A 13,689-nucleotide genomic window follows, 5' to 3' on the forward strand; every position below is an offset into this window, starting at 1 on the left:
CCTGATGATGACAAAACTTTGTCAAAACATTGTACATTTACTGTTATGTTAAACTTATATCAAAGTTTTTCTTCATTACCCATTCAAGCCATCTCCAAGCATTATTAGTCTCAATGTGGGTTCCTCATCGTCGAATTTGAACACATCTAGTATTTTAGATAAGGAAAAATATATGTATTACAGAATTGTTAAATAGGAATGCATAATAATCACTGTAGAGGCATATCCACTGACTGATCTATCATTTGATAGACAGCAAATAAAAGGTATAATCATATGAACTCACTCTAAGAAAAACTTTTTTTTGCCAAAGATTTAAGTCCTATTAAGTTTAAACTCGTAAGTCATAATTTTGTTATACAAGATATACTTAAGTTTTGATTGGCAGTTATTAATTTCTTTATACATGTACTTTAGATTTATAAACAGTGTATATATATTTGTACATCTTATTAGTAATTTTGAACTAAACTTTGTACATACAACAAATATATTTTAGAAACTGTTATACCAAGCATCTTAGAAACGATACTGGGTATTATTTTTTTGCAAAATAATCCAAGGATTACAACTAAGAAAATGTAGCTGGAATATGTTAATTTTAATTCACTTACTTTTTAAAAAATTAGTTTACTTTATATGTAATGGTTTAATTATTCACAGTTTAACATCTGATTCCCAAAACTTTTTTTTTATCTTTAGCTTCCAGCCTCTGTGTCTAAGTACTTCACTTTAAAAACCTTAAAGAAGACAGCTTATTTAGCTGCTGAAGAGTTTTTTAATAGTCCACATGAGGGACAGACAGATGATGAGAATCAGGAAGACTGGGGTTAGTCTGCAAAATATTTTTGAAGTGTATTGATCTTTTTGTTTTAAGTATTTCAATAAATTAGGCCATGTGTGGCCTGGTGTTTTTAGTACCAGACTGTGAATATATGGATTCATGGTTCACATGCTGTTGCCGTGACAGTATGCTGACTTTGTTTGTTGACTTTGGTTTATTGAACAATATACTGCATCCATTAAGAAAAGCAGAGTGAAACCACTCAACTTTAAATGGACAAATATTTAAGTATAACACTACTTTTTGTAAAGATAATAACAATTATGTGCAAATTTAATGATTTCTAACAATATCCAAACATATATTCTGTCTTGTTATTCTCGTATTTTATTTTATTCAGGAAATTGTACATACATTTTGTACATATAGTATTAACAAGTACATTTGTGCAAAAACATTTATCTACAGCTAAAAACTGAAATATCATTTTTTATATGTATAACAGATTTTAAAATGAAACTAAATATATGAGCAGAACTTTATAATGATGTTTAAGTTTTTTTCTTAGATGGTGTTTCATCAACCACAGAATTAGAAGAACGAGCAGTTGTATTAAGTTTACAGAAGAACTTTTCATCTCTTCTCTCCCTACAAGAAAAAGTTTGGTTTATGGACATAGTTCAACAGTTATTTCCATATTTTCTAATTGGTGAATTGGACACTGAGATCTTTTCTGATTGGTTACTGAAGCAAGAAGTAGAATTATGTCTTGTAGAAATGGGAATTAATCCTTCTGAGGAGCTATTAAGTAAGGTGAGTAATTCTAAGTTGCAGAAGACAATTAGTATACTAGATTTGAGCATATAGAATTAATATTAGACATCAGCTGTAGTTTAAGTGTAGCATAATTACCTCATTATAACAGTGAAGTAATTACTGATCATGTATACTATTTCCTCTGAATGTCTCTTAACAAAAAAAAAAGACTTTCTGGCTGTTTTTTTCTTTTCAATTCTAAGTAATGTTTACATGAAAGACTTCAAGAACAATGTCTTACAATTTGCTTTGATAAAAATATAGATATAAAATATATCCCTAATGATATAATTGTTATCTGGTGCCACCAAGAAGTTAGACTAGGTAGCTTCTTTCCACATTTCAATGCCTTTGGCCAGGTAATGTAGTTCATAATACAATTTGGAAAATAAAGCCAAAGTCCCATCTTTTCTGTCTAAATCCACCAATTGACTGCTTCTATTTGCAGAAATCCAACACTCTACTAGGTTATGCTTCATACCTAACTACTTCTATACATGGAATTATTAGTTGCATCTACAACTGTACCACCACATTCTTGTGTTAAAATGTAAGTCAGAAAAGAAGAAAGACACATAACAAAGGGCTTTCAAGTCTAGATTAGCCATGCAGTTTTATTTGATCATTTTTGACAAAGAATACCACACAAAGAAAACTGCTAATTTGAATAAGTCCTTGCCCATTTTGCTTACTTATTCACTATCAAATTTAGGGGTTTTTCTATTACAACAGTTTCTTGTAAATCATTCGTATTTCATTTTACTTTCTGTAATTCACACATGTGGAACCTATTTTAATGACAAAAAAGTACATTAGTGCAACCAACTTTCTCAAGCATGATATGTGTATGTATCTCCCTGCACAATGTGAATCTTCTGCTTTAGCTTGTGGCAGATTTAAGCTTTACAAAATTACTAAATGCTTGTTGCATTAGATGTGTCATCAGTACATGTTTTACATTTTCACGATATTGCTATTATCCTTCAAATTGGTTTCTAATCCTTCTATGTTTCTTTATGAACCCATGCAGACTTCCATTTTGTTACTTCAATATTTGAGACTTCTACAGCTTGTTTTTGTTGTTGTTTTTCTTTCAAGTTTTGCTGCTGTTGTTTTTTTTTGTTTCATGTATTAAGTTTCTAGTCATTACGTGATTATTTCAATTTTTGTGCCATGTGTGCAGGATTCTAACCTGGGACCATTCACCCTACAAGTGAGTAGTTATCAATTGAGCTGAAGGATTAACCAACAAGCAACTGCTAGTGAAACAATTTTAAACAACTTCAACTACCACATTCTTCTTCCCTTATAAGCAAGGCCTGAGTTTAGGCTTTATCAACCACTATTTATGTAATAGATTTTATTGTGGTAATTTAAATTTTTGCATATCAGGACTATTTGCACTACCAATGAGTGCTCTACCAACCCGGCTAAAAGGGTTAATCCACTAGCAATTGATAGTAAAACACTTTTTAGCAACTCAAATTATCTCAGGTGTTTCTTTCTAGTTATTCTCAATAGTTTTTAATTCAGACTAGTTTTCCAATACTTTTTTTTATCTTTAATAAGTGTGTCTTTCCACTTCTTAATTTTGGGTTTTTAATGTAGTTTTTCAATACAACAGTTTTTTTATCTTTAATAATCTTCATCAAATTTGGAAGTATTGGTTTGCCATTTCCTAAGTCTCTACACTTTCATAAACTTAATGATACTACCATTTATAATTAAGTCTAATTTGAATAACTTTTGTAAACAGTGTGCTTAGAAATTATCATTTTGTGGTTTCTAAGACTATTGGGAGATGAAAAAATGTATAACTAACTTTTAATTATTTTTCTGCACTTTTTTATATGTGAAAGTGAATTAACACCAGTAAACACATCATTGGTATAATTATGTTTTATTAAAATATATGTTTATGAAATACATGTTACTCTACAATCCCACAAGTACAATAAATCATGCTGTGACATTTTATTCACCTAAGTGGACAAACTCCTTACTGTTTGGAGAAAATATATATATATATTTTTTTTAGTTTTTTCTTCATTAAAGCTGCATTTTAAGCAAGAATTAAGTAACTTGAAGAAAAATTAGATTTAGAAATGTTGGTATGTCATGGCTGAATGTTGCTATTGTAAAATAAAATTTTAATTATTTTAAATACAGTACCAATTAAAGTACTGAAAAAACTTCAAGTTTGTTAGTATTGGTTTGTTGCATATTATTAAAATAAACTATTAGAGACAGAAAATGTTAAATGTAGTTTAACTTTGAAAACGTGGACTTTGAATATTCATCAGGAAGGTTTGTGATATTATTATTAACTGTACTGTACAGAAGAAATAAAAGTTGTATCTTGAAAATCTTTCAGAAAATCTTTAATATTATGTTATGTCATCTCTAATTCATTATTTTTATTCAGATGACTTAATTAGGTTATCATTACCCAGCATAACTGTTGCTCCCTGGATTTTCTATGACATTACATTTCTTTTTAAGGTCCTTGATGTTTTTTCTGGAATCCTGTCAAAAGGCTCTGTTGCATTGGTTGGACCATCTGGTAGTGGAAAAACAATAAGTTATAGATCACTCATCATGGCCTTAAATCACCTCAGTGGCTGTATGTCTGATCAAGAAACGAACAGTTCATACCCTTGTGTATGTGTGAGACATCTATTCCCTGATGCTGTAACACAAACTGCTGTGAGTAAGAGTGTGATCATGTTTTTCTTATACTGTGGGCTAGGATGATATGTAGCAATACTGCTGCCATTAAATGATGTATACTTTCATAGGGCATTATTATCCCCACTGAATATTGATATTTTCTTCATCAAGATATGCGAAAAACACTTGTATTCAAATATTTATTTTTTGGTTTCCTAGTGATGCTAAATGGACTTTAGTTTTTACAAATGTTAAACTACATAAGTAATATGCTTGTGTTTGTCTGCTTGTCTGTCCAGAACTTTTCTCACAAATTGTTTGATCAAACGATACAACTCTCATATCATTAGAAAGGCCTTTGTCCAAGGAGTCTGGATTGCACATTGGTTTTTCAATTTACCTGTTCTTTGCTTAGTCAAGCTTTTAAAATTCTTAAGTTAATTACTGTTAGTAGTTATCCATATTTGTATGTTGTTACATAGATTCCTAAATTAATAGTATTAGTGATTAACAATATTTCCTAGTGTTGCTACAATAAATTAATTACTCATTATGTAGTAGTTATCAGTATTTCATGGTACAGTTACAAATAATTCTTGTGTTAGTAGTTATCGACATTTGTTGGTATTTATTACATGAGTCTAAAAGTCACCAGAGTCAGTCATTTTGCTTCCATGGATTTGTAACACAGACTGTTGTAAATTTATGAACAATTTTTAGTACTTAGTATTCCTGCCTAAAGCAATTACGTAAAGTTTTGTATGTATTAGTATTAGTAGTTATTGTTCCATAGTGTTGTAACATAGGATATTTGTTCTATTTCATCTTGCTATTTTATCAGTGTTAATACTTTAACTTTTTTCTGATTTTGTTCATTAAAAATTTTTAAGTACTAGTGCTGGAACTGTATTTTTTAGGATATAGTGATTTCTGATTATTTTATATTTTTTATGCTATTTGGCTTACTTTAATTTGCTTCGAGATTTTATATTTGGTTTTACTATGAAATTTTCAAATTTTTATTGGTGGTAACAAGACCTTTTCTTTGATTTGGATTGCTGTGTATGTATTTTCTTGTTATTCTTTTGAAAATGTTAATAACTTTTACTGAAACTCTTACAAAATGAGTTTATTTCTTTGTTTTTTGAAATAAGGCCAGTTTCTTCATCTCATAACAAACTGTCAAATAATTAAACTGATGCTATATGCTTCATAAAATTTTTATTCTTACCTAATTATCTGGAATAAAAGAATAAATTGAAACTGTAGATATTTCACTTGCATTTCACATGTTTTAATTTTTCTTTTTTAATTGTTGATATTCTTCAATATGCTTGACTTTTTCTGAATCAAAGAAGCCCAAAGAAGATAACATTAGAGAAAGCAAGGCAGGATTTCTAAGTGTTGCTCTAAGTCATTACAGCCAAAGTATCGAGTCAAATGAAACTTGTAATCAGACATCAACCCATCGGCCTCAAACCTGGTTAATAGTTGATAGTATTGTTGATCCCTACTTGTGGGAATTGGGACTACATGGAGGGCTTGGTTGGGAGCATATTCTGAACAGTGATGGGAAGATGAAACATTCAACAGGTAGTAACTGTTTAAAAACTTAGTTTTCAGCACATTTGAATTTTAAAAAGTCAAGGTTTTACTTGAATTATTTTACGTGTTTTTACCAATCTATCTTCATTTGCTATCATAACAAACATGGTACAACAAAGACTAGTAACAAATGTTTATTGAACTTACAATACTATGAAAGCTTAAAATATAATATTTAAAAAAATGAGTCTTCATTATTTATTATAATGTTAATGGTTGAGTATTACATATACATTTGTTTTATTCTTAAGGTATAACAAAAATTTTCTGTTTTCAGTTTTGTTTTGTCATTTGCATTCAATATATTTATAATATAGCTTTATGTTTGTCTGAAGACTGATAACTACAGATTCCTATGAGGCTACACTTTACATTTTGAAAAAGAGCTGTAAAATATATTGAAAAAGCTATTCCTTTATGATAAATTAATTTTTAAGAAGTTTTTATGCAGTGATGTTGATACAGGAACATTATCTGTGAACAGCATGTGCCTTATCATTTTTGAATGAGTGTTGTTCCAAAAGATGTCTTTCTGAGCCTAATCCCATTGAAACATGGTCTTTACTACCTGACAAAAAGGGTCTGCTCTAAATGTCACACAAAATATATTTGAAAAAGTTTTTATTTAGGTGTGTTAATTTATTGTTTATTATCATTTATCCAAATCATAATTTTTGACATTGCTTCAGACTTATCTATTCCAATAATTGTCATGACAGGGTTAAGTCATTTACCCATATTTGATGTATTAAAATATATACAAGAATATTATCATCGCTCTGATAATACTGATAAATTCAGAAACATTATTTATATATAGTATATATTTAATGGTTTTTTAAATTAGCAGTATTTCAGAATACATGCTGAGGACTTCCAGTAAGACAAAAAAGAAAGCTTTTGACTGGTTAAAATCTTTAATCTATATATATTCTATTTCAATATTATACTCTTTAATTTCACTTTTGAAAATTATTTTGCATTTTTAGCTTATTATATGGACTTAAGCTTAGCTAAACTAAATTTCATAAGCTGGACAATTGCAGCCAAAAATATCAATAACAGCAAAAGTATCCACCTGGTAAATCAATGTATTCTAATAATTTAAGTTCTTGTTTTATAACAATTCATACTCCTAACTGGACTAACAGTTACACAATTGATTAAATTCAGCAACCAATTAAAAAAAAAATATGCCAAGTTGTCCCAACAGTGATCAATCAAGAAAATAAATGTTCTTTGTATTTTGTTCTCAATATTACTTCCTTGCAAATTAGATTAATTCAATAGTCCTCGTAAAAGACTATTTTTAGAAACATGAATCTAAGATGATATGAAACAAATTAATAATTTTTATGTATCTAGTAATTTAAGTTATATTCCATTATTTCTGTAAAGTTAATTAACAATACTCATACAAGTAGATTATCCATTTTGTTTATCCCCAAATTATTTAATTATTTATTTACTGTTCAGTACTGGTGGGGCTACATATTACACAATACTGATTAAAAAAAACTAACCAAAAAATTTAATGAATTCACTCATTATTTTGTATAAAGTACATAGGAATCCCCAGAAGTAATAAGTGAGATTAGTTTCAATACTAAAAGTATCTCAACTATTTAATATTGATACAATACATACCTCCTCTCACATGTAAAGCTTCTCTTGATCTTGGATTGCACTCTAATGCATTAAAAATCTTAATTCTCGCCTAATGTATTAGCTTTTTCATACTGCTCAGTTCCCACTTCTCATTTAACATGCATAGCGCATGCGACAACCCTCCACCAATAGGAGCACGACATACACTCCCTGAGCAGCTGACTCCCTCTGTATTACATTCTGTGCACCTCACATTCTTGATTGACACACTATTATTTAGATGTGTTTTTCGCTTGCTCTTAATTTCTTGTGTGGAAATTTATTGCTTTGTTTACGCATTTTATATATTTTTTCTTGATTTATTTTCATTTTGTTTCCTTAAATTTAGAGTTTCTTACATATTTTTCTCCCCTTTTTTTGCTGCGTCAGCTCCTACTTTGACTGGAGACACATTTAACCCTATTACTCAAGCCACAGGATTGGCATTATTAGCTGTGGAAGTGCAGGCTTTGGTTTGACTGGAGTTAGCTTCCTACATGGGACCTGGTTTGTCCTCTTTTCCACATGAGGCAGTGTAAACTGATGATGAGGGGCATGAGGAGGAGGAGGAATTTGACCAAGTTTTTTATGCTCCTTTGTTTGGTATGCCTTATCTTCAGGCAACAATGGAGAATGTTCGATCGTTTGTTATGTCCAGTGAGTGTCTTGAAAGTTTTGTTGCCCACACTAATGCCTTTAGAGATGCTAGACAATAACTGTTTACTTATTGGGATCATTCAGTTCCCAAGATTTATCCCCAGTTGCATTGACAAGGTGGGTATAAAATGATCCATATCACTTATTCTGGGCTCTCTTTCAAGGTGAGGAGTCTTCTATGAGTCACATCTAATCAGATTTTCACATTTCTATGTCCTTAGTGGCGTGGTTGAATTGCTCGCTAGAGGACCTTGTGCAGGCTGGTAAGTGGACCTCCCTAATACTCTTTATCTCACATTATTTACATGACCTAGCAGTATCTTCATTGTGGGTTTTCGAATATCCCCTGTAGTTATCTTAACCATTCCACTAGATTATACAGAGGGGTGAGTATTTTCATTGCTACGCTTGTCTCTACTTTACCTTTCAGGGTCTCTTATCTCATTTTCACATGATCCCACTTTGTGACAAGTGTTGCCCAGGCAGGTGTGCTTTTATCAAACCAATTCCACACTAGCAACCACTAATTCAATATACTTTATCTTGTTTGTAACATGCTCTGTAGAAATAAGGTGTTTCATAAGACCAACTAGAGGTTGACTGGGTGGTATTAGTGTACTATACTGGATCACCACTCATGGACTATCATGAGAAAAGCATAAAGGGATCCTGCCTGTCCCTGTTGATCATTGGATTGAATAAATTGGGGTCGGTTTGCTTTTAAACATTTATGGAACTTGGTTCATCTATTACACTGTTTACAGAGCACTGTTCCTCAGGACCCCGCAATGTGCTTTATCCCTGGATTATACTAGTTTCCAGTCACTGGGGTGGTGGACTGAGTTATTTTCTCCAGAGTGTTAGAGTGAATTCCTCCACTCTTGGAGAAGATGACAAATTTGGGGCTCTCCTACTTGGGTCCGTGGATGTTTTCTCCAGATTTAGGATGTAGTGCAGTTCACCCACTACGGTGCCAATCTTCTATTGACACACCCATGATGTATGCAGATGCTTTCTGTATGGATAATGCCCTCACTGGCCCCCTTCAACTTATCAATGTGGGGTTTTAGCTGTAATGTGAGATGAGGTAAGTATGTTTTGGAAGCTAACATTTTCTTAAATCAAAAGTGTGTTTCCAATAATACTTAACTCTCCTCATGCTCTCCCACCCTTCCTCTCCACTAAGCACCAGTGTTAGAGACTGGGGATTGAGTTAGTCTAGAAAAAGTGATAACATTATCTGAATGACATACTTATATGCAGTACCAGGATAGATGCGCATTGACGTAGGTGTCACGAGACAAGTATTGCCAAGGGCAATTAAATGGGATATAAAAGACTGGAGCAAGCAAGAAAAAATCAAAGCAATGCGTTGATAGGCAAAGGAAGAAACCCTGGGAGTGAGTAATAGCTGTAGTGTGAAAAGAGGTAAATATTATTGGAAATACATTTTTGATTTTAGAAAATGTTAACTTTCATGTTCCATCCATTCCTCTACTGTATCAGTTTATCAAAGCCGTTGGCCAACTTTTCATCATTGGTCTATCAGACATGGTTTCCATCCTTCACATCCTACTGTGCCTCATCTTTCCCAGTTTTTCTCTTGACTTTCTGATTAGAATCTTTCATTTTTAATGGTTTTAGGCTATTGGGCTTCTTTGTCCAACACATTTTATTTTACACAGTTCTGCCTGATTTTTTTATCATCGGTCCTGTTCCTCCTCTTCCAGTCATTCTGACTCCTTGAACCTTATCATATTTTTCCTCTTCCTGATTGGGATCTTAGTGTTGTCCTTTATGTCTGATCATATCCTCCACTTATACCCTTGTCATCTTGCTCCCTCTATCTTCTTTCTCTTAAAATCTATTTTCTTCTCCTGTTGGCATTGGGTCAACATATGTTTGACCTTTTTGCCACTGTTGTTTTCCATACACTTTATCACAGTATCTATGTTGTCCTCTATCCAGACTGTTCCTTATTTTTTAAAACTTCTTCTACCAAGGAAAGAGAATCTGCCTTCTCTTCTATCTCTATCCCTTCCATTTCCCATCTTTATTCCTGATCAGATCCTGATTACCTTCTTTGTTCTGTACAAGCAATGTGTTGCTATATTGCTCATACTTTTCCTTTTTGTAGTTTGCATTCATGTTTGTTTATTTCCTGGAATCCAGCTGTTTATTTTAATTTTTCTCGAATCACTCTCACAGCTTGGGTTCTTCAGCTTATTGGGTTGGTTTACTCTTCCCTTTCCTGCAATGGGAATCATCTTTATCATGTCTACTCTCATTAAATTCACCACATCACTATGTCCTTGACCACTCGTTTTCTTTGCCATCTAGAGGAGATTGTGCAGACTAGCATGTGAATTACTCCTCATACTTTTGTATTACATTACTTACACCATTTGACTGTATCCTTTGCTGGTGGATATTATCTCCCTTCTGTGGCAATTCTACATGCTCCAGTTCAGTTATGACATCTATGAGTGTATGTTTTTACATTATTCTTTTTAACTTTTTGCAAGAGCCTCTTTTTCTGTTGGTTTCTTATTCAGATCCTGCTCTGTGGCAAGTGTTGCCTGGTCAGGTATGCTATGACATTTCTATATACAAAAGAAACCTGCACCTACTATATATAGGGTGTAACACACACTGTTGAGATGGGGTGTTCCAGATGATTACTATTGGCTTATGTAGTGATGTATATTACAATATATCTTATCTAATACTTTACATGGTGGACCATCATTCATGGACTATTATGAGTAAAGCAGAAGGAGATTTCTACCCTTCCCTGCTGATCCCTTGATTGAATAAATTGGGAACTGCCTGCTTTTCAAAATAGGGTTTCGTGGTCACCCATTGCCCATTCTCTGGTGTGTTGTTCCTCTGCACTCTCCTCCACATTTTACCCTCCCTTCTTTAAATGGAGTATGAGAGTTCTTACCATTTTTCAGTTCCTATCCACTGGAGTGGTGGACCATGGAAGTTTTCCTCAAGATTGTGATATACATATACTACAATTTCTCTCTCCACCCTCTTGAGAAGAGGGTGAAGCTAGGAACTCTCTCTCTTTCCAGGATTATGGTTCCAGGAGGTCAGTCGTTGGAGGGAGCTGACTAGCCAATGCTGAATTCTCCTTGTAATACCAAGTTCAGGTTTATAGTGTCCCATTCCTATGGTTGAGACCAGTAGACACCTCCAACTTGGTATTCCCTGCTTCATTTGGTTGGGTTTAGGAGACTCCATCCACCTTGTAATGCCAGTTGTGGGACGTACTATACCCTGTTCCTATGGTTGTGCAGGTGTTCCACATTCTACTTGTAATTCCATTACATGGTTGAGTAATTCTTGTTCTGTGCCTACTTGTATTTCTGGCTACAGGAGGCATCCCTGTTCTTACGGTTGATTTGAGTATCAAACACTGCCTCATAATTCCGAGTTTGATTAGGCATATTTCTTGACTCCCACAGCTGATGTTAAAGTTTGTCCAGTTATCACAGCTTACTTCCATCATTGTAGATTTGGTTGCTTGTAATATGGCATTCTGATTACTTACGGTTGGGGTTCATGTATATTTCTCCTCTATTGATTCTTTGACACTGTCCTCCACTTCATAATACTGAGGATGGGATGTGTAATCTCATCTGTATGGTTGGGTTTAGAGTAAACCTGTCTACCAGATCTTCCAAGGCTTTTCTGTTATTGGTTAGGTGCTCGATGCTGCCTGTTTTACCACATTTAACTTCTTCACTAGTGAAGGGTATACCTGTTCCAGAAGTTTTTGTAGTTCCCTTCTAGTGTACTTTCATACTATTCCTACTCACGCTTGTTAGCTTCTCTGGGAATGCTTTCCCTAGAGAGTCTATTATTCTTTCTGTTACACCAGTATGTATCATATCAAAAGTTATCATTTTCTTACACTGAAAATAGATATTTGATAGATACTTACCTCCTCTTAGGTACTTCTCACCCTTCCTCCCCATTTCTGGTGTTTATCTATTTTATGGTGTGCCTAATCTTGAAAGTGAGGTACACAGAATGTAATACAGAGGTAGCCAGTTGCTCAGGGAGTGTGTGTCTTGCTTCTATTGATAGAGAGTTGTCTTATGCTCTATGCATGCTAAATGAGCAGTGGGAATTGAGGGGTATAAAAAGGCTGGTGCATTAGGGGAGAATTAAGATTTTTAATGCATTAGAGGGCAGTCCAAGATTGAGAGAAGCTTTATATGTGAGAGGAGGTAAGTAGGTATAGAAAATCTATTTTCAATATAGGAAAATGATAACTTTTTTTGTGTAACTCATATGTTATTAAAGACCTTGCAAGCAACAAAGCCACCAACGCACAAATTGTTTAGAAAAATGTGTTTAAAAAAGCAGATGGAGACCATATAGGCCCCCATATGATAATTCTTGAGTTATAATTATTTGAATTATTTCCATTTATCCTATCTGAGTCTAGCAACTGCTGTATTGTATTCAATTTCTTATTATTCCTTCAAGCATATTACAGGAAAAACATGCGTCAAATAAGAAAAAAACTTACATGATGACAAACAGAGGACAGTAATGTCATTCTACATCAGTTCTTCTGAGCTCAACAAAACCTGCATTTGAATACTTAGTTATTATATTAAGTGTAAAATTGTCTTAGTGCCTAACAGTGTTCCAACAATTATGATCAATAGTTCTTTAATTGTGTGAAATGAAAAATTAAGTTTAACTCTATAATTTCATGATATTATAAAATTTTTACATATTTGTAATGTGGTATGTTTTAAAAATATTGAGTTGCCTCCTTCCTACGTGATACTTTTATGGAAATGTTTCTTCTGTGGCCATAATGTGACTCGAACCTCTGTTTTATTTGACAGTTAAGCTTCTAGTGGAAACATTGAATCTTAATAATGCATCACCAGCCTTTCTGACTTCTGTCAGTGTAGTGATGTTTAGTAGCGAGACCCTTCACTGGAAAGCATTAGTAGAAGGCTGGGCTCGAGGGATGCCCATTCAGTGTAATTTATCTCTTGCTAAGTAAGTTATATATGCATTTTTCTTGACTTTGTTAATCCTTTTGCAAAGGGTAGGTCAAAGTGCACGTGTCACAACCTTTTACAGAGTTACATTCAAAATTTAATTAAACTACTCTATTATCAATTCACATGAATAAACCTGGCATCAAAACATAGTTTATAAATAAATTTTAATATTATATAAGCTTTAAGTTCTTAATTTTTTTAGGAAATGTTTAAAACAATTCTCAATCTCCTCTAGCATAAGAATTGTGACATATGCTCTCTAGGTCTTCCCTCTTATCTAATTTATTTAATCCCCCCCCCCAAGAAGTATGAAATTTAATGTAAGTTATTTATTATAATATAGATATTACTCAGGCAAAGATAATTTTTATGGCCTTCAATCTTATTTGCCTATGGAGCCATAAACTAGAAAATCAAGACCCACTTGCCATGCCCACCTGTCACATCATCACATTCAGAAATTGCCATTAA

General features: G+C 32.9%; 1 protein-coding gene across 1 annotated transcript in view; it reads left to right on the top strand.

Moving 5' to 3' along the window:
- Positions 1–13,689, top strand: part of LOC111086778 (dynein heavy chain 6, axonemal-like) — a 54,111-nt gene that overhangs the window by 8,321 nt on the left and 32,101 nt on the right. Inside the window, exons 5-9 of the mRNA XM_022391013.1 lie at positions 703–829; positions 1,353–1,597; positions 4,103–4,306; positions 5,626–5,863; positions 13,054–13,213. Of these exons, the coding sequence (XP_022246721.1) occupies positions 703–829; positions 1,353–1,597; positions 4,103–4,306; positions 5,626–5,863; positions 13,054–13,213 (974 nt within the window). The remainder of the gene's footprint in view (positions 1–702; positions 830–1,352; positions 1,598–4,102; positions 4,307–5,625; positions 5,864–13,053; positions 13,214–13,689) is intronic.

Source organism: Limulus polyphemus, unplaced genomic scaffold, assembly GCF_000517525.1.
Source record: "Limulus polyphemus unplaced genomic scaffold, Limulus_polyphemus-2.1.2 Scaffold1424, whole genome shotgun sequence".
Lineage (NCBI taxonomy): Eukaryota > Metazoa > Arthropoda > Merostomata > Xiphosura > Limulidae > Limulus > Limulus polyphemus.